Raw genomic sequence first — 21,686 nt, forward strand, 5'->3', positions numbered from 1 at the left:
GAAAAATTAAAAATGAATAAATTGTCAAGGTTTAAGTGCCAATCGTTAGGAAATTTAATAACGAGTTCAGTAAGGTATGACAATCCATACTTTGAATCAGTATTTGCTTTGTTATAGCGAAAAAACTGCAACGTTTTAGCGAAAAAACGGGTTTGGTTTTTTTTTGGAAATTCGCGATTTAAGTTTTTGACAAAAATTGGAATTTTTTCTTTTGGTTTTTTTGCTGTAACTTGGCCAAAAATGGTCCTACACCAAAAATTCATACTGTTTTGAACAGATAACAAAATTTGCTATAAATCCATAAAACTTTCCGTGTAATTTTGGAAAAATAAAATTTTCGCCAATTTTTAATTTTTTTATAAGGGGGTACCCCACGATTTTTTGCGAAAAATTAAAAATGAATAAATTGTCAAGGTTTAAATGCCAATCGTTAGGAAATTTAATAACGAGTTCAGTAAGGTATGACAATCCATACTTTGAATCAGTATTTGCTTTGTTATAGCGAAAAAACTGCAACGTTTTAGCGAAAAAACGGGTTTGGTTTTTTTTTGGAAATTCGCGATTTAAGTTTTTGACAAAAATTGGAATTTTTTCTTTTGGTTTTTTTGCTGTAACTTGGCCAAAAATGGTCCTACACCAAAAATTCATACTGTTTTGAACAGATAACAAAATTTGCTATAAATCCATAAAACTTTCCGTGTAATTTTGGAAAAATAAAATTTTCGCCAATTTTTAATTTTTTTATAAGGGGGTACCCCATGATTTTTTGCGAAAAATTAAAAATGAATAAATTGTCAAGGTTTAAATGCCAATCGTTAGGAAATTTAATAACGAGTTCAGAAAGGTATGACAATCCATACTTTGAATCAGTATTTGCTTTGTTATAGCGAAAAAACTGCAACGTTTTAGCGAAAAAACGGGTTTGGTTTTTTTTTGGAAATTCGCGATTTAAGTTTTTGACAAAAATTGGAATTTTTTCGTTTGGTTTCTTTGCTGTAACTTGGCCAAAAATGGCCCTACACCAAAAATTCATACTGTTTTGAACAGATAACAAAATTTGCTATAAATCCATAAAACTTTCCGTGTAATTTTGGAAAAATAAAATTTTCGCCAATTTTTAATTTTTTTATAAGGGGGTACCCCATGATTTTTTGCGAAAAATTAAAAATGAATAAATTGTCAAGGTTTAAATGCCAATCGTTAGGAAATTTAATAACGAGTTCAGAAAGGTATGACAATCCATACTTTGAATCAGTATTTGCTTTGTTATAGCGAAAAAACTGCAACGTTTTAGCGAAAAAACGGGTTTGGTTTTTTTTTGGAAATTCGCGATTTAAGTTTTTGACAAAAATTGGAATTTTTTCGTTTGGTTTCTTTGCTGTAACTTGGCCAAAAATGGCCCTACACCAAAAATTCATACTGTTTTGAACAGATAACAAAATTTGCTATAAATCCATAAAACTTTCCGTGTAATTTTGGAAAAATAAAATTTTCGCCAATTTTTAATTTTTTTATAAGGGGGTACCCCATGATTTTTTGCGAAAAATTAAAAATGAATAAATTGTCAAGGTTTAAGTGCCAATCGTTAGGAAATTTAATAACGAGTTCAGTAAGGTATGACAATCCATACTTTGAATCAGTATTTGCTTTGTTATAGCGAAAAAACTGCAACGTTTTAGCGAAAAAACGGGTTTGGTTTTTTTTTGGAAATTCGCGATTTAAGTTTTTGACAAAAATTGGAATTTTTTCTTTTGGTTTTTTTGCTGTAACTTGGCCAAAAATGGTCCTACACCAAAAATTCATACTGTTTTGAACAGATAACAAAATTTGCTATAAATCCATAAAACTTTCCGTGTAATTTTGGAAAAATAAAATTTTCGCCAATTTTTAATTTTTTTATAAGGGGGTACCCCACGATTTTTTGCGAAAAATTAAAAATGAATAAATTGTCAAGGTTTAAACGCCAATCGTTAGGAAATTTAATAACGAGTTCAGTAAGGTATGACAATCCATACTTTGAATCAGTATTTGCTTTGTTATAGCGAAAAAACTGCAACGTTTTAGCGAAAAAACGGGTTTGGTTTTTTTTTGGAAATTCGCGATTTAAGTTTTTGACAAAAATTGGAATTTTTTCTTTTGGTTTTTTTGCTGTAACTTGGCCAAAAATGGTCCTACACCAAAAATTCATACTGTTTTGAACAGATTACAAAATTTGCTATAAATCCATAAAACTTTCCGTGTAATTTTGGAAAAATAAAATTTTCGCCAATTTTTAATTTTTTATAAGGGGGTACCCCACGATTTTTTTCGAAAAATTAAAAATGAATAAATTGTCAAGGTTTAAATGCCAATCGTTAGGAAATTTAATAACGAGTTCAGAAAGGTATGACAATCCATACTTTGAATCAGTATTTGCTTTGTTATAGCGAAAAAACGGGTTTGGTTTTTTTTTGGAAATTCGCGATTTAAGTTTTTGACAAAAATTGGAATTTTTTCTTTTGGTTTTTTTGCTGTAACTTGGCCAAAAATGATCCTACACCAAAAATTCATACTGTTTTGAACAGATAACAAAATTTGCTATAAATCCATAAAACTTTCCGTGTAATTTTGGAAAAATAAAATTTTCGCCAATTTTTAATTTTTTTATAAGGGGGTACCCCACGATTTTTTGCGAAAAATTAAAAATGAATAAATTGTCAAGGTTTAAACGCCAATCGTTAGGAAATTTAATAACGAGTTCAGTAAGGTATGACAATCCATACTTTGAATCAGTATTTGCTTTGTTATAGCGAAAAAACTGCAACGTTTTAGCGAAAAAACGGGTTTGGTTTTTTTTTGGAAATTCGCGATTTAAGTTTTTGACAAAAATTGGAATTTTTTCTTTTGGTTTTTTTGCTGTAACTTGGCCAAAAATGGTCCTACACCAAAAATTCATACTGTTTTGAACAGATTACAAAATTTGCTATAAATCCATAAAACTTTCCGTGTAATTTTGGAAAAATAAAATTTTCGCCAATTTTTAATTTTTTTATAAGGGGGTACCCCATGATTTTTTGCGAAAAATTAAAAATGAATAAATTGTCAAGGTTTAAATGCCAATCGTTAGGAAATTTAATAACGAGTTCAGTAAGGTATGACAATCCATACTTTGAATCAGTATTTGCTTTGTTATAGCGAAAAAACTGCAACGTTTTAGCGAAAAAACGGGTTTGGTTTTTTTTTGGAAATTCGCGATTTAAGTTTTTGACAAAAATTGGAATTTTTTCTTTTGGTTTTTTTGCTGTAACTTGGCCAAAAATGGTCCTACACCAAAAATTCATACTGTTTTGAACAGATTACAAAATTTGCTATAAATCCATAAAACTTTCCGTGTAATTTTGGAAAAATAAAATTTTCGCCAATTTTTAATTTTTTTATAAGGGGGTACCCCATGATTTTTTGCGAAAAATTAAAAATGAATAAATTGTCAAGGTTTAAATGCCAATCGTTAGGAAATTTAATAACGAGTTCAGAAAGGTATGACAATCCATACTTTGAATCAGTATTTGCTTTGTTATAGCGAAAAAACTGCAACGTTTTAGCGAAAAAACGGGTTTGGTTTTTTTTTGGAAATTCGCGATTTAAGTTTTTGACAAAAATTGGAATTTTTTCTTTTGGTTTTTTTGCTGTAACTTGGCCAAAAATGATCCTACACCAAAAATTCATACTGTTTTGAACAGATAACAAAATTTGCTATAAATCCATAAAACTTTCCGTGTAATTTTGGAAAAATAAAATTTTCGCCAATTTTTAATTTTTTTATAAGGGGGTACCCCACGATTTTTTGCGAAAAATTAAAAATGAATAAATTGTCAAGGTTTAAACGCCAATCGTTAGGAAATTTAATAACGAGTTCAGTAAGGTATGACAATCCATACTTTGAATCAGTATTTGCTTTGTTATAGCGAAAAAACTGCAACGTTTTAGCGAAAAAACGGGTTTGGTTTTTTTTTGGAAATTCGCGATTTAAGTTTTTGACAAAAATTGGAATTTTTTCTTTTGGTTTTTTTGCTGTAACTTGGCCAAAAATGGTCCTACACCAAAAATTCATACTGTTTTGAACAGATTACAAAATTTGCTATAAATCCATAAAACTTTCCGTGTAATTTTGGAAAAATAAAATTTTCGCCAATTTTTAATTTTTTTATAAGGGGGTACCCCATGATTTTTTGCGAAAAATTAAAAATGAATAAATTGTCAAGGTTTAAATGCCAATCGTTAGGAAATTTAATAACGAGTTCAGTAAGGTATGACAATCCATACTTTGAATCAGTATTTGCTTTGTTATAGCGAAAAAACTGCAACGTTTTAGCGAAAAAACGGGTTTGGTTTTTTTTTGGAAATTCGCGATTTAAGTTTTTGACAAAAATTGGAATTTTTTCTTTTGGTTTTTTTGCTGTAACTTGGCCAAAAATGGTCCTACACCAAAAATTCATACTGTTTTGAACAGATTACAAAATTTGCTATAAATCCATAAAACTTTCCGTGTAATTTTGGAAAAATAAAATTTTCGCCAATTTTTAATTTTTTTATAAGGGGGTACCCCATGATTTTTTGCGAAAAATTAAAAATGAATAAATTGTCAAGGTTTAAATGCCAATCGTTAGGAAATTTAATAACGAGTTCAGAAAGGTATGACAATCCATACTTTGAATCAGTATTTGCTTTGTTATAGCGAAAAAACTGCAACGTTTTAGCGAAAAAACGGGTTTGGTTTTTTTTTGGAAATTCGCGATTTAAGTTTTTGACAAAAATTGGAATTTTTTCTTTTGGTTTTTTTGCTGTAACTTGGCCAAAAATGGTCCTACACCAAAAATTCATACTGTTTTGAACAGATAACAAAATTTGCTATAAATCCATAAAACTTTCCGTGTAATTTTGGAAAAATAAAATTTTCGCCAATTTTTAATTTTTTTATAAGGGGGTACCCCACGATTTTTTGCGAAAAATTAAAAATGAATAAATTGTCAAGGTTTAAATGCCAATCGTTAGGAAATTTAATAACGAGTTCAGTAAGGTATGACAATCCATACTTTGAATCAGTATTTGCTTTGTTATAGCGAAAAAACTGCAACGTTTTAGCGAAAAAACGGGTTTGGTTTTTTTTTGGAAATTCGCGATTTAAGTTTTTGACAAAAATTGGAATTTTTTCTTTTGGTTTTTTTGCTGTAACTTGGCCAAAAATGGTCCTACACCAAAAATTCATACTGTTTTGAACAGATAACAAAATTTGCTATAAATCCATAAAACTTTCCGTGTAATTTTGGAAAAATAAAATTTTCGCCAATTTTTAATTTTTTTATAAGGGGGTACCCCATGATTTTTTGCGAAAAATTAAAAATGAATAAATTGTCAAGGTTTAAATGCCAATCGTTAGGAAATTTAATAACGAGTTCAGAAAGGTATGACAATCCATACTTTGAATCAGTATTTGCTTTGTTATAGCGAAAAAACTGCAACGTTTTAGCGAAAAAACGGGTATTTTTTGCGAAAAATTAAAAATGAATAAATTGTCAAGGTTTAAATGCCAATCGTTAGGAAATTTAATAACGAGTTCAGTAAGGTATGACAATCCATACTTTGAATCAGTATTTGCTTTGTTATAGCGAAAAAACTGCAACGTTTTAGCGAAAAAACGGGTTTGGTTTTTTTTTGGAAATTCGCGATTTAAGTTTTTGACAAAAATTGGAATTTTTTCTTTTGGTTTTTTTGCTGTAACTTGGCCAAAAATGGTCCTACACCAAAAATTCATACTGTTTTGAACAGATTACAAAATTTGCTATAAATCCATAAAACTTTCCGTGTAATTTTGGAAAAATAAAATTTTCGCCAATTTTTAATTTTTTTATAAGGGGGTACCCCACGATTTTTTGCGAAAAATTAAAAATGAATAAATTGTCAAGGTTTAAATGCCAATCGTTAGGAAATTTAATAACGAGTTCAGTAAGGTATGACAATCCATACTTTGAATCAGTATTTGCTTTGTTATAGCGAAAAAACTGCAACGTTTTAGCGAAAAAACGGGTTTGGTTTTTTTTTGGAAATTCGCGATTTAAGTTTTTGACAAAAATTGGAATTTTTTCTTTTGGTTTTTTTGCTGTAACTTGGCCAAAAATGGTCCTACACCAAAAATTCATACTGTTTTGAACAGATAACAAAATTTGCTATAAATCCATAAAACTTTCCGTGTAATTTTGGAAAAATAAAATTTTCGCCAATTTTTAATTTTTTTATAAGGGGGTACCCCATGATTTTTTGCGAAAAATTAAAAATGAATAAATTGTCAAGGTTTAAATGCCAATCGTTAGGAAATTTAATAACGAGTTCAGAAAGGTATGACAATCCATACTTTGAATCAGTATTTGCTTTGTTATAGCGAAAAAACTGCAACGTTTTAGCGAAAAAACGGGTATTTTTTGCGAAAAATTAAAAATGAATAAATTGTCAAGGTTTAAATGCCAATCGTTAGGAAATTTAATAACGAGTTCAGTAAGGTATGACAATCCATACTTTGAATCAGTATTTGCTTTGTTATAGCGAAAAAACTGCAACGTTTTAGCGAAAAAACGGGTTTGGTTTTTTTTTGGAAATTCGCGATTTAAGTTTTTGACAAAAATTGGAATTTTTTCTTTTGGTTTTTTTGCTGTAACTTGGCCAAAAATGGTCCTACACCAAAAATTCATACTGTTTTGAACAGATTACAAAATTTGCTATAAATCCATAAAACTTTCCGTGTAATTTTGGAAAAATAAAATTTTCGCCAATTTTTAATTTTTTTATAAGGGGGTACCCCACGATTTTTTGCGAAAAATTAAAAATGAATAAATTGTCAAGGTTTAAATGCCAATCGTTAGGAAATTTAATAACGAGTTCAGTAAGGTATGACAATCCATACTTTGAATCAGTATTTGCTTTGTTATAGCGAAAAAACTGCAACGTTTTAGCGAAAAAACGGGTTTGGTTTTTTTTTGGAAATTCGCGATTTAAGTTTTTGACAAAAATTGGAATTTTTTCTTTTGGTTTTTTTGCTGTAACTTGGCCAAAAATGGTCCTACACCAAAAATTCATACTGTTTTGAACAGATAACAAAATTTGCTATAAATCCATAAAACTTTCCGTGTAATTTTGGAAAAATAAAATTTTCGCCAATTTTTAATTTTTTTATAAGGGGGTACCCCATGATTTTTTGCGAAAAATTAAAAATGAATAAATTGTCAAGGTTTAAATGCCAATCGTTAGGAAATTTAATAACGAGTTCAGAAAGGTATGACAATCCATACTTTGAATCAGTATTTGCTTTGTTATAGCGAAAAAACTGCAACGTTTTAGCGAAAAAACGGGTATTTTTTGCGAAAAATTAAAAATGAATAAATTGTCAAGGTTTAAATGCCAATCGTTAGGAAATTTAATAACGAGTTCAGTAAGGTATGACAATCCATACTTTGAATCAGTATTTGCTTTGTTATAGCGAAAAAACTGCAACGTTTTAGCGAAAAAACGGGTTTGGTTTTTTTTTGGAAATTCGCGATTTAAGTTTTTGACAAAAATTGGAATTTTTTCGTTTGGTTTCTTTGCTGTAACTTGGCCAAAAATGGCCCTACACCAAAAATTCATACTGTTTTGAACAGATAACAAAATTTGCTATAAATCCATAAAACTTTCCGTGTAATTTTGGAAAAATAGAATTTTCGCCAATTTTTAATTTTTTTATAAGGGGGTACCCCATGATTTTTTGCGAAAAATTAAAAATGAATAAATTGTCAAGGTTTAAGTGCCAATCGTTAGGAAATTTAATAACGAGTTCAGTAAGGTATGACAATCCATACTTTGAATCAGTATTTGCTTTGTTATAGCGAAAAAACTGCAACGTTTTAGCGAAAAAACGGGTTTGGTTTTTTTTTGGAAATTCGCGATTTAAGTTTTTGCCAAAAATTGGAATTTTTTCGTTTGGTTTCTTTGCTGTAACTTGGCCAAAAATGGCCCTACACCAAAAATTCATACTGTTTTGAACAGATAACAAAATTTGCTATAAATCCATAAAACTTTCCGTGTAATTTTGGAAAAATAAAATTTTCGCCAATTTTTAATTTTTTTATAAGGGGGTACCCCATGATTTTTTGCGAAAAATTAAAAATGAATAAATTGTCAAGGTTTTCGCCAGTTTTTAATTTTTTTATAAGGGGGTACCCCACGATTTTTTGCGAAAAATTAAAAATGAATAAATTGTCAAGGTTTAAATGCCAATCGTTAGGAAATTTAATAACGAGTTCAGAAAGGTATGACAATCCATACTTTGAATCAGTATTTGCTTTGTTATAGCGAAAAAACTGCAACGTTTTAGCGAAAAAACGGGTTTGGTTTTTTTTTGGAAATTCGCGATTTAAGTTTTTGACAAAAATTGGAATTTTTTCTTTTGGTTTTTTTGCTGTAACTTGGCCAAAAATGGTCCTACACCAAAAATTCATACTGTTTTGAACAGATAACAAAATTTGCTATAAATCCATAAAACTTTCCGTGTAATTTTGGAAAAATAAAATTTTCGCCAATTTTTAATTTTTTTATAAGGGGGTACCCCACGATTTTTTGCGAAAAATTAAAAATGAATAAATTGTCAAGGTTTAAATGCCAATCGTTAGGAAATTTAATAACGAGTTCAGTAAGGTATGACAATCCATACTTTGAATCAGTATTTGCTTTGTTATAGCGAAAAAACTGCAACGTTTTAGCGAAAAAACGGGTTTGGTTTTTTTTTTGGAAATTCGCGATTTAAGTTTTTGACAAAAATTGGAATTTTTTCTTTTGGTTTTTTTGCTGTAACTTGGCCAAAAATGGTCCTACACCAAAAATTCATACTGTTTTGAACAGATTACAAAATTTGCTATAAATCCATAAAACTTTCCGTGTAATTTTGGAAAAATAAAATTTTCGCCAATTTTTAATTTTTTTATAAGGGGGTACCCCATGATTTTTTGCGAAAAATTAAAAATGAATAAATTGTCAAGGTTTAAATGCCAATCGTTAGGAAATTTAATAACGAGTTCAGTAAGGTATGACAATCCATACTTTGAATCAGTATTTGCTTTGTTATAGCGAAAAAACTGCAACGTTTTAGCGAAAAAACGGGTTTGGTTTTTTTTTGGAAATTCGCGATTTAAGTTTTTGACAAAAATTGGAATTTTTTCTTTTGGTTTTTTTGCTGTAACTTGGCCAAAAATGGTCCTACACCAAAAATTCATACTGTTTTGAACAGATTACAAAATTTGCTATAAATCCATAAAACTTTCCGTGTAATTTTGGAAAAATAAAATTTTCGCCAATTTTTAATTTTTTTATAAGGGGGTACCCCATGATTTTTTGCGAAAAATTAAAAATGAATAAATTGTCAAGGTTTAAATGCCAATCGTTAGGAAATTTAATAACGAGTTCAGAAAGGTATGACAATCCATACTTTGAATCAGTATTTGCTTTGTTATAGCGAAAAAACTGCAACGTTTTAGCGAAAAAACGGGTTTGGTTTTTTTTTGGAAATTCGCGATTTAAGTTTTTGACAAAAATTGGAATTTTTTCTTTTGGTTTTTTTGCTGTAACTTGGCCAAAAATGGCCCTACACCAAAAATTCATACTGTTTTGAACAGATAACAAAATTTGCTATAAATCCATAAAACTTTCCGTGTAATTTTGGAAAAATAAAATTTTCGCCAATTTTTAATTTTTTTATAAGGGGGTACCCCATGATTTTTTGCGAAAAATTAAAAATGAATAAATTGTCAAGGTTTAAGTGCCAATCGTTAGGAAATTTAATAACGAGTTCAGTAAGGTATGACAATCCATACTTTGAATCAGTATTTGCTTTGTTATAGCGAAAAAACTGCAACGTTTTAGCGAAAAAACGGGTTTGGTTTTTTTTTGGAAATTCGCGATTTAAGTTTTTGACAAAAATTGGAATTTTGTCTTTTGGTTTTTTTGCTGTAACTTGGCCAAAAATGGTCCTACACCAAAAATTCATACTGTTTTGAACAGATTACAAAATTTGCTATAAATCCATAAAACTTTCCGTGTAATTTTGGAAAAATAAAATTTTCGCCAATTTTTAATTTTTTTATAAGGGGGTACCCCACGATTTTTTGCGAAAAATTAAAAATGAATAAATTGTCAAGGTTTAAATGCCAATCGTTAGGAAATTTAATAACGAGTTCAGAAAGGTATGACAATCCATACTTTGAATCAGTATTTGCTTTGTTATAGCGAAAAAACGGGTTTTGTTTTTTTTTGGTAATTCGCGATTTAAGTTTTTGACAAAAATTGGAATTTTTTCTTTTGGTTTTTTTGCTGTAACTTGGCCAAAAATGGTCCTACACCAAAAATTCAAACTGTTTTTAACAGATAACAAGATAATAACAAAATCCATGACACTTTCCGGGTGATCCTGAAAAAATAAAATTTTTGACAATTTTCAATTTTTTTATAATTGTCCAGGCTTGAATGCCAATCGACTGGAAATTGTATAACGAGTTCAGAAAGGTATGACAATCCATACTTTAAATCAATATTTCCATTGTTATGGTCAAAAAACGAACTATTTTTTTGTGAAAAATTAGGATCTGGGTTTTTGGTAAAAATTTGAATTTTTCTGTTGGTTGTTTTGCTGTAACTTCGCCAAAAATGGTCCTACACCAAAAATACATACTATTTTGAACAGATAACAAAACAATAAATAAATCCATGACACTTTCCGGGTGATCCTGAAAAAATAAAATTTTTGACAATTTTCAATTTTTTTATAAGGGGGTACATCATGATTTTTTACGAAAAATGGCAAAAAAATAAAATGTCCAGGTTTAAATGCCAATCGACTGGAAATTTTATGACGAGTTCAGAAAGGTATGACAATCCATATTTGGATCAATATTTCCATTGTTTCGGCGAGATTTTTGGGTTGGAAATCACTTTCTGAGGGTTATGTATAAAAATATTTTGATTCGATTTTTTGGCCAATTAAGAAACTGACATTTAAGCATTGAAAAGCAATGAACAAGTTTAGATCGCGTTCGAAAATTTAACTTGGTTGAAACGAAATCAATTGCAGTGAATTGGCGAAAAAGAATAGAAAACGCAGACTCAAGATTGATGTCCCAACATGTGAGTTGAAATATTTGACTTAAGTATTGAGAAACAAACTAACAACTTCAAAAGAGTTGCAGAATTCGAAGTAATGAGCGGTACTTTATTCAGTAAAAATCGTAGACTGCCGAAAACCTTTTCTCGACTGACCACCAGTTGCACCATGTCCAATGATAATTAATTTTTCTTCTTTTTGGTGACTGAGGGATTTTAGCAACGACTTGTGCGAGTGGTTTTTGCCTTATCTGAAAATGCATACAGTGGTGGTCACGAGTTTAGCACACTTTGCTCGCCCATCGTATTTTCGCCATATCTCCTTTCTCGTTAGAGATTTCGACTTTCTGTTTTCACCCACCTTCGTGCTGGAAATAGAGCAACTTCCACTGTTAATATTGTCCCATTCGCTTTTACCGTTCTTCTTTGGCGATATTTTAAGTTGTGCAACCTCCAAAATGAGCTGGACACGAGTTTAGCACACTTTAGCACATTTATACCTTTTCACCCTTCTGATCATTTTTTTTCGACTTTTTACTCCTTATTGTTATTAGTGAACCTTAGTAAGGTACAAAAATAAAGAAACGAAAAATCTAGATAAATCGCAGGGACTCTGGTACATAAATAACTAAAATTATCTAAATATCCCATTTTTAGGCAGGATAAGTGTCCTAGTTGATCCTTGTTGGTCCTAATCAATTATATTTACTTGTTTTACTTAAAATTAAACAATTATAAGATAATGCGGTTGAAAACATAGAGCTGGGACCTGATACAGTGACTCCACATTGCATGGCATTTCAGCAGATCCTGATTTTCGAGTCCCTTCAAATTTTCTAAAAATCTCCGGACCACATATTTTTGTAGCCAATTAAAAGACAAACAAAATGAGGTATATATCATTAGGATCGGTTAACAACTTCCTGCGACACGCATAAAGTTCTAAATAAAAACATTACAGCTTTAACTTAAAGCACGATTTGCATACAAAATTTCATAGAATCGAAACTTGAATCTTAATATCAAAGTGTTGCTATGTCTTTGCCTACGAAGTTGTTAACCGATCTTAATGATATATACCTCATTTTGTTTGTCTTTTAATTGGCTACAAAAATATGTGGTCCGGAGATTTTTAGAAAATTTGAAAGGACTCGAAAATCAGGATCTGCTGAAATGCCATGCAATGTGGAGTCACTGTATCAGGTCCCAGCTCTATGTTTTCAACCGCATTATCTTATAATTGTTTAATTTTAAGTAAAACAAGTAAATATAATTGATTAGGACCAACAAGGATCAACTAGGACACTTATCCTGCCTAAAAATGGGATATTTAGATAATTTTAGTTATTTATGTACCAGAGTCCCTGCGATTTATCTAGATTTTTCGTTTCTTTATTTTTGTACCTTACTAAGGTTCACTAATAACAATAAGGAGTAAAAAGTCGAAAAAAAATGATCAGAAGGGTGAAAAGGTATAAATGTGCTAAAGTGTGCTAAACTCGTGTCCAGCTCATTTTGGAGGTTGCACAACTTAAAATATCGCCAAAGAAGAACGGTAAAAGCGAATGGGACAATATTAACAGTGGAAGTTGCTCTATTTCCAGCACGAAGGTGGGTGAAAACAGAAAGTCGAAATCTCTAACGAGAAAGGAGATATGGCGAAAATACGATGGGCGAGCAAAGTGTGCTAAACTCGTGACCACCACTGTATATCATTCTTTGCTTTGCCGAAATGACTTGTATTGACCGCTTGTAGTTTGTATTTCGTACTGATGATGCTGCGACTGCAATTAGCAGCCAGTGCGAATATTCTAGCTAATTGATTTGCAAAATTATGCAAGCAAAGTTGGCAAACAGCAAGTGTATTATTACTAAATGCACTTTGCCGCGATTGACACACTCTGCCTGATCAGAATTCAAATTCTCCACTCCCAAATAAACGACGACATTTTTCATTGCTGTTTTATCAGAAAAATAATAAGTTAATTTATGATCCTTATTTTAATAATAGTAAAGATAGTAAAAATACTTTACAATATATTAATTCAAAAACTTCAGTTCGAATTATCCTTTCAGAGAACAGATTATAGTATCTTCTAATATATAAATTTAATTACAATAATGTTGCTTTTCAGAATAACTTAAAATGTGATTTTTCTTCCAGTGCACAACCCTATAGCTAAGGTCGCTGAAAAGTTCCAAGAACGAAGACGTATTCACATGACCATAATTCCCTAACTCCACAAAAATGTATAATTCGAATGGTACGTTGACCATTTTAATTTGTCAGTTAGCACTTTTTTACCCAAAACTCCGAGTTGGGCTTTGTTTTAAAACATTTATGGGCCGGCTAAGTTCCATTTTCAAGGCCACTCAGCTGTTTTCAAGAGACTTGAATAAATGTGAACTTGTGCGTGTTTTTCGCTGCGTTTGCTTTTGCTTTTGCGCTTAATAAGTTTACAACTGCATTAAATTGGCCGCTGAAAGATACAGTCAGACTTCCGTAATTTAAACAATGTTTACTTTTAACTTGTCGAAAAATGGGTTTTAAATTTACGACCCACGTGTCGTATGATTAATTTTTGGTAGTAATTTTTAAAGGATACTTCAAATTAATTATTACTTAGTTTAACTATACATTTAAAGCAAATCAGTTGTTAACTTTGTTATGAAAATAAGAATACAAAATGAAATATATATTTCAGAAGGACAACATGTCGTATGCGCAATTTTCTAGAATCTAGAAAAGCATTAGGCAAATTAAAAGTATATTATTAATATTCATCCAGAATATTCAAGGTGTTTTTAGAGTCACAAATGCTTGTCTATTAAAGTTATAAAAAAATTATTTTTACTAATAGTTTACTTTAAGAAAGCAAATTTTTTGGAAAAATAGATTTTGAACTGCATATCTTAGAGCTATTTTGAGGGGTTTTCACTGTAAAACTCAAAGGGAAATACGATCGCAGTTGTGTTCTGTGGGCCACTAACAAAAATTGGTATCCAAATTCGCTTTCGCCGCTGCTGCTTCTTTTTGACAGTTTTGTTTTAATTCATGCTCATGCTTTGTTGTCGCCGTTCCAGCGTGGTCGGTTGTAAATAGTTTGGTTTTGGCTTCGGTTTTGGATTGGGCTTAACTTGCGAAACACGTCCGAAGCCAGTTCAGTTGGCCAGTTCAGTTGGCTAGTTCAGCCGGGAGCAGAGCAGCATAACAAGTGGAGCGCGACTTCGCCTTGCCGAAAATTGTTTGCCAATGTCGCGATAAAGCTAAGGAAAAAAAAACTTAAAAAAAATCCAAATCCAAAGCGAACGAGTAAGTGGTGGAAAAAATGCCGCCAAACATGGCAATACGGCAATGGCCTCAACCGCCGGGTGGAAAGCCGGAAAAACCGCACAGCACCCACGCAATACGCACACGCAAAAAAGAAAACAACACACCTGGCGGTTTTCGACCTTCTGACATAGTGGAAATTACTCAACAGCAACTGAATAATACAAATATGGGACAAGTAAATTTTACCATTTATTTTAGTTGAGATATCAAATTTTAAGATACACGTTTTTTTTGTGTGTGTACAAAAATTAGCATACGTATGTGTTAAACTAAAACTAAATTAATGAAAGCAAATCTAGATCAACGATTGGAGTCAGCAGAAAATAAAGAAAAGTACAGAAAATCAAAAGAAAAGAAAAGTATTTCCTGGCATTATTATTATAAAAAGTTATATTAATATTATTTCTATTTATAACTTGGATAATTTTTAAGGATTCTTTTCCTTATAAGTAGATCCCTTTAAACGGCGAGATGGCAACGCCACAAGGCAAATACGTTGCATGATCGCACAGCATGTTGCCAGACTTAACCCCCATGTCCTCCCCCCTTTTCGCCGTTATTCAAGCACTTATTATTTGCGATGCCGGCAGAGGCAGCGAAGTCGGCAGCGGCAGCGGCAGAGTTCCAGTCGACGAAAAGCCAAAAAAAACCAAGTTCCAATCAGTTGCAGTCGCGAATTAGCGTCGCACAGACGCGCTGTCTCGCTTAAAAATAATACACAACTCCGTCTCGCTCCCTCCCGGAAGTCCGATAATTCCGATAGTTCTTGTGGGTGCTAGCGATACCGCTTCAAAATGGTCCAATCGAACGAGAAAAACGAGGATCAACTGATGGCCAAGCGGATCTCGGATCTTCAGGAGTGGCTCAAGTCGCAGCCGCAATTACCGCAGAATATATGTTCGTATTTCGTGTAGTTTTAGTGGAAGTGGATCGCAAAAGTCCACTCTTCATCTTCTTCGTGAAGAAAGCACCGAAAGAAATTGCCATCGTTGCGGATATCTCAATCAAAGTGACTTTTTTTCTTGTGCTTTTTGTAATGATCGATTTTTGTCGTATCTGAAAGTTATTTCCAATTGGAAATATTATAAAGTGATATCATGAGGATATTACAAATATGTCATTAAATTATATTACAATTAAATATCAAATACTGTATTTAAATAATTCAAAGTGATAAACACAATATTAAAATGTTTTTAATATTTCCTTTAAGATAATTATATTTACGGACTATTATTTTTTCTTTAAAACTTTAGTAGTGGTCGTAATTAGTTCTTATAAATTTTGCACTGTGTGACTATCGTGGAATTGGCCAACTTGCTTTATAGGTCAATTGCCTGAGCGATGGGAACCGCAGCCAGTTGCATAACCATCGCACCGCAGTGACTTATGAATGCACCTGTATACAGCTGTACAGCTCCCCTGAACTCACTACTCAACTCAATATTTATCCGAATCCTCCTTCTCCTTCTCCGCAGCCCGTCTGCTTCTGCGACGCTTTCTGCACACGACTCGTGGCGATCCATCCGCCGCCCAGCGCCTCTTGGAACTCAATTACGGACTGCGCAACAAGCATGCCCACATCTTCATCGATCGCGATCCTCTGGACGACAGCTCTCAGCAGCTGCTGCAAGTCGCGTGAGTACCATGATATAGGATATAGTTAGGATCGAAAAAATAGGGAACCTTACGTCCCTCAAGTATTCCAAAAAGCGAGTTAGGATCACTATCTTCAAGAAAAGGACTCAGTTCTGGACTGTTTTTAAAACCATTAAAAATCTGAACTGATCCTAAGTGTTATAAATATGATAAATATGATATGTTATAAATATGATAAAAGATTTAATATGGTACCAGAAACGAGAATTTAGATTACAAAACAAACAGGGACATTACTACTTATAAAGCCTTCTGAGCCATTTTCTGTATACCTACCAAAAATGTTAATGTACCCAAAAGTTACCTTTAAGTTAATAAAAAAAAATTAAGATTTATATATGCATTTGTTCAAAGCAATTGTTCATGTGCTTAAGTTAATGGCCAAAACAAAAAGAAAATAAAACTGCCCGCTTAGGTAATAAATTTAAAACCTTAAAAAAATGTTTATTACCAAGTTAGACGTGTTTATCAGCTTAAGGAATTAACAGAATAAAAAATACAAAAAAACTGCAATTAAAAATAAAAAACCAACCAAAATGTAGCCATTTAACAATGTTTAGTTCCGGAAAATCATAATTTGCTTCGCAAGGAATCAAACCAAGTTTACAATCTACTTAAAATCTCCAGCAGAAAATCAATAAAAATGAGTACCGGCAAAGAAAAAGCTATAACAGAAATTTACTGGCAGATAAACGCTTTAATACAGACATTAAGCACTGATTGAGACTTTGAGACTTTAGTGGCGGCAGTCCAATCAACTTTTAATTAGCTGAGATTCCTGTGAAATTGGGAGAAACCTATGATTTTCAGAGGTGATCTCTGAGCTCTGTGAGTTTTGCAACTTGCAGTGTTGATTTTCTGCCCAGTGTACACAGAGTGCATTGGCTTGCAATATCCAAGCAACCGGTTTTTCGTTGGGATGGACAATATAATGGGGTACCCAGAATTATGTTAACCGTTTGCCTGTCGCAATTCACTTACTTACTCAGAGATCTGGTGCCGTTGCCCGGTTTGACCCCGGAAAACAACAAGCTGCTCTTTTACCGCCTGATCGACTTTGATGCGGACAAGGTGAGTTGAAATTAATTTAAATTTAGAAATTAAATAAAATTATATACTAATCCTTACACATAAATAATCCAAATAAATCAGTAAGAGCTTAAAACCACTTATAAAGGTGTCTAAAAGTATATAGCGATAAAAAATCATTGACTTTCGTTATAAAATTTTAAGACTTTCAAATTATTGCACACTTTTCTAGTCATTAACCTAATTTCTTTGGTTTTAAAAAAGCTAATAAAAGTGTCTAAGTGTTACTGAAACCTTAAAAAATATGTTTGCATCATATTTGACATGTTTTCAATTTTTTCATGTTCCTTCTTTCGTTTTTAGTTTTTATACCTTTTTATTTTCCATATTTTGGGATCCCATCTGAGTATATATAGCTTGAAAGAATATCGACAGTTTGCTGTTTCTCGATAATTAAGAGGAGCTTCCCATAAAAACATCGATATTATCGTATCAAAATGGCGAAAATATCGAAAATATCGATAATTTTCAATCTCTCTATCTAAGGATCTCATAAGCTTACTTTCTCATGAGAATTGTTCCTTCTGACAGTTCAACTTCACGGCTGCGATCAAGGTCTTCTTCATGGTGGCCGACTGTCGCTTTGCGACGGAGGACGAGGAGCGCCTGTCGGATGGGGAGATACCCGTCTTCGACATGGCCGGCTACACGCTGCGCCACCTGACCAAAACCGCCCTGGGTGCCCTGCGCGTCTACATGAAGTTCGTCCAGGAGGCGCATCCCGTGCGGCTCAAGGAGATCCACGTGCTGAACTGCCCCTCGTTCGTGGACAAGGTGATGGCCGTCGTGAAGCCCTTCATCAAGAGCGAGGTCTTCAAGCTGATCCACTTCCATCTGCCGGATGCCGAGACCCCGTATCGTCACTTCCCGCGCTCCATGTTGCCCGAGGAGTACGGCGGTGAGGCCGGGAAAATGTCCGACCTGAAGCTCCAGTGGATGCAGTTGCTCAAGGAGCAGAGGTGGCTGCTGTTAGCTGTTTCTTAAGGATCTTACTCACACATATATTCTTATTTATACAGGGACTATCTGATGGATGTGGAGAACTGGCAGATAAACAAGACCAAAAAGAATGGTCAGCGAAAGTCGAGTGATTCGGGCGTTACACAAAGTCTTCGAGCCCTGGAAATCGATTAGTCGCCGTGCGCACAACTGTACCTTTGGGTGTTTTCACATTCTTCTGGGTTTTGCGATTTCCCCTGAGTTACCTTTTGGGTTATAGTTACATAATTCCAATTATTAGCCCAGAGGCACTTTTTCCAAATCCTCGTGAATGTGAAAATCTATTGTATTTCTTTTTGTTCTCGTTTTCGTTCTACGGCTCTATGTAAATATACGCTATGCTTAAAGAGAATGCTCTCCATTTTTCACACTCCCCTTTCGTATTCGTTTTCATATTCACATTCATACTCATATTCAGTTTCACACTCCCCATCTCGTGTAATTGAATGCTCTATTGAGGCGAACGGAGGGCCAGAGTTACACAAGTTGGCGGGGTATATGGGGTATATACGGCATTATGACGCGCACAGAATTTACATTTTTAATGCAACAGCATAATTCCAATCACTGCCGGTGCATTCGATGCCGATGCCTGCGACTGATGCAATTAACTCGCAACAAAAAGGGAAAACGGCAGGCAAAGGGAAAATGTAACTGGCCTACACTGAAACAAACAAATTTTCAGTTTCCATGGAAAAATTTTGATAATTTACAATTTTATTCTTTATACTTGGGTTACAATTTGGATGATTTTTTTTAGTTTCTGTAATATATAATAGGTTATATAAGGATCCATTTTAGATGAAATAGAATAGAATCTTTGTCAGTGCATAGAACTGGCCTAAAAATATTATGCGAGTGTGCGTATCTGTCTGTGATCTGGTCGAGTGGGTGAGGTAAGTGGTGAGGTAAGTGGTGAGGTAAGTGGGTGAGGTGAGTGAGTCAGTGTGTGTGGGTGTTCAGGAAGTGGAAGTGGCAGTGGCAGTAGAAGTGGAGCAACAGCAACAGCAACAGCAACAACAAGAACAACAGCAATGTGGCAACGAAAGTGGAGGCCGAAGGACCCTTGAGGCATAATGCGCATATCGACACATCCGTTCGGTTGGCCAACCTGGCCACTGGGTCGTCCAAATACCCAGTCTGCAATCCGCAATCCGCAATCCCCAATCCGCAATTCGCAATTCGCACAGTGACACTTGGAGTTGTGCGGCTGACACATTAAAGTGTGGCCTGGTACAAAAAAAAGTGGGCTTACATCCTATTCTCCATCATCTGTATTCTGTATATGTACCTAACACCCCCTTTCTCCGTTTAGCTGGCCATTGCTGTCCAGTCCCATGACATATTAGTCTTAGTGCCGGGCTACACGGAAAAAATCAATTTACAAGTGAAGCAGATCAACTGTTGAATATACCTAAATATATGGATTTTTTATCAAAAAATTTTTTTTTTTACTAAAGTTCAGAAAAGAAAAGTTGTTTAAAATAAATTAATTTATGTTTGATTTTTTCTCTAAGATATTTTGAGGATCTAAACTACCTTGATTGGTATTTCATAGTTAGTATTAGCTAAAAGAGAATTACTTTGTAAGCCACTTAACTTTTTCTCGCTGTGCATGTCTTTCTATATACATATATTTGCCTTATATGCAAACACGATGGTCCCCCCGCTCCGAATTCCCCGATTTAACGCCACTTAACGCTGCGACTCATCCATCAGTGCGGTGCGTGCCACTCCCATTTCGAGGGGCAGTGGGCGGTGGGCGGTGGGTGCTGTGGGACTTACGCTTTTATCCAAAACCAGATGTGCACTGCATGCGATTGCAAGTACATATATGTATGGTAATCGAATTATGTGGCAACTCTGCCTGTTTCAGGGAGGGATGAGTGGGAGGGGAGGGGGAGGATGCCTGCACACGAGCACAATAGATGTGGGTGGGTTAGTGGGTGGGCTTCTGTCGATCCCCTCTCGTTGGTTGTGTGCGGTATATGCTACTTGGATACCCTGTATTACAGAGAGTTGGGAACAAAATCTTTTTAAATGAGTAAAAAAATTACAAAAAATTATATAATTAAAAAAAAAATTTTTACAGGATTTACTTTCTTTTCAAAATTGTATTTAAGACCTTGTTTCTTAGGAGACCCCATATATTTTATTTCTATTGTTTACCACAGAAATACTTAGAGCTTTTTAATAATTTCTTAATGATTTACATTCTTTATATTTTATTTATTTATTTTTTTAAATATATTTTCTAGAGAGATTTTATAGAAAGACCATCATGTCCATCTGATGACCAGCAGTCCACCCTTCAATTGCATTATGACTGCCAACACAATTAGGGCGTTCGGCGGTGGCCAAAACCTCGGCCCAGTCTGCGTTTTCAAGTCCCCGGGAAGTGGGCATAAATTATACATATTTGCACATGATGGGCGGAAAGAAAATCAAAGTGGGGGATGGACCGGAATGGTATGGGTATGGGTATGGGTTTTTCCTGGCCATCAAAGACAGAGAGCGAGAGTCCCTGCCAGACTTGACGCCCAAATTGATCAATTTTACATTTTGCCACAACAATCGCAGCTGTAAGGACGGGGGCGAATTGAGTGGGCGTGGCAGTGGTGACCCCATTAACATGCCCAAGCCCCAAAAAGCTTACGCTGCACTCTATATATGGACTGCAGTTGGCCGAGGATTTCCCCTTGGCTCCTCCGTTAGTTCCTTTGCCTCTCTTTCTCTCTCTCTCTGTCTGTCTGTTTCTCCGGCTTTTCCTGCACTTCCCCTTCGCTTTGCCGGAAGAGGAAGAGCCAGAAGCTGGGGGCGGAGGACGCAGGGGGGCGGGGCAGGGGCAAAAACAGAAGCAGAAGCAATAAACGAAATGTGCAGTCAACAATAGTCCGCCTGTCCACCGTGTTCGGGGTTCTTGTGTGTGTGTGTGTCGGAGTACAGTGATCCCCACGAAGAAGAACTGTTTCTTTATATTACTTAATGAGTTTAGCTTGGTTAGTTATAACACTCCTTGATCGGGATATGTTTTGACACGTTTTACTCCAACTTTGGATTTGGTGACCCCAATATATTCCGCTTATTTTCAAGAAAAAACTTTCTTTTGGTGCCTTACATTAAAACTCAATGAGCTGAGACTCGAAAGGTGTAAAACGTGATGATCCAACTATTTTTAGCCAGTTTATGTGTTCAATATGAGCTTTGGTGACCCCAATCAGAATCCTTTCTTAAGTGATTACATAATTCCAAAGACTTTTAGGATATAATTTGCGGTTGATAGGTATAAGACTCCAAGACCCAAATATTCTTAAATGGGCTTTGGTGACCCCAATTTATTTATTTCTTTCTTCAGTGATAAGTTAACTTCATAAACTAAAGAAATGCATGTGATAAAGAAAGTTACCCATTTTAGCTAGAGACCACTGTGGCTGCCTGTGTGTGTGAGAGG

The 21,686-nt window shown here is 33.8% G+C and overlaps 1 protein-coding gene across 1 annotated transcript; it reads left to right on the forward strand.

Annotated features, from left to right (window-relative positions):
- The first annotated feature begins 15,137 nt into the window (after positions 1–15,137).
- On the forward strand, positions 15,138–18,587 carry LOC108054795 (alpha-tocopherol transfer protein). Its single transcript, XM_017137868.3, has 5 exons — positions 15,138–15,385; positions 15,967–16,126; positions 17,137–17,218; positions 17,768–18,195; positions 18,256–18,587. Exons 1-5 carry the CDS (start codon positions 15,283–15,285, stop codon positions 18,368–18,370), a joined length of 888 nt encoding a protein of 295 aa, XP_016993357.2. The 5' UTR covers positions 15,138–15,282; the 3' UTR covers positions 18,371–18,587.
- The last annotated feature ends 3,099 nt before the right edge of the window (positions 18,588–21,686 follow it).

This window comes from Drosophila takahashii, chromosome X (assembly GCF_030179915.1).
Source record: "Drosophila takahashii strain IR98-3 E-12201 chromosome X, DtakHiC1v2, whole genome shotgun sequence".
Lineage (NCBI taxonomy): Eukaryota > Metazoa > Arthropoda > Insecta > Diptera > Drosophilidae > Drosophila > Drosophila takahashii.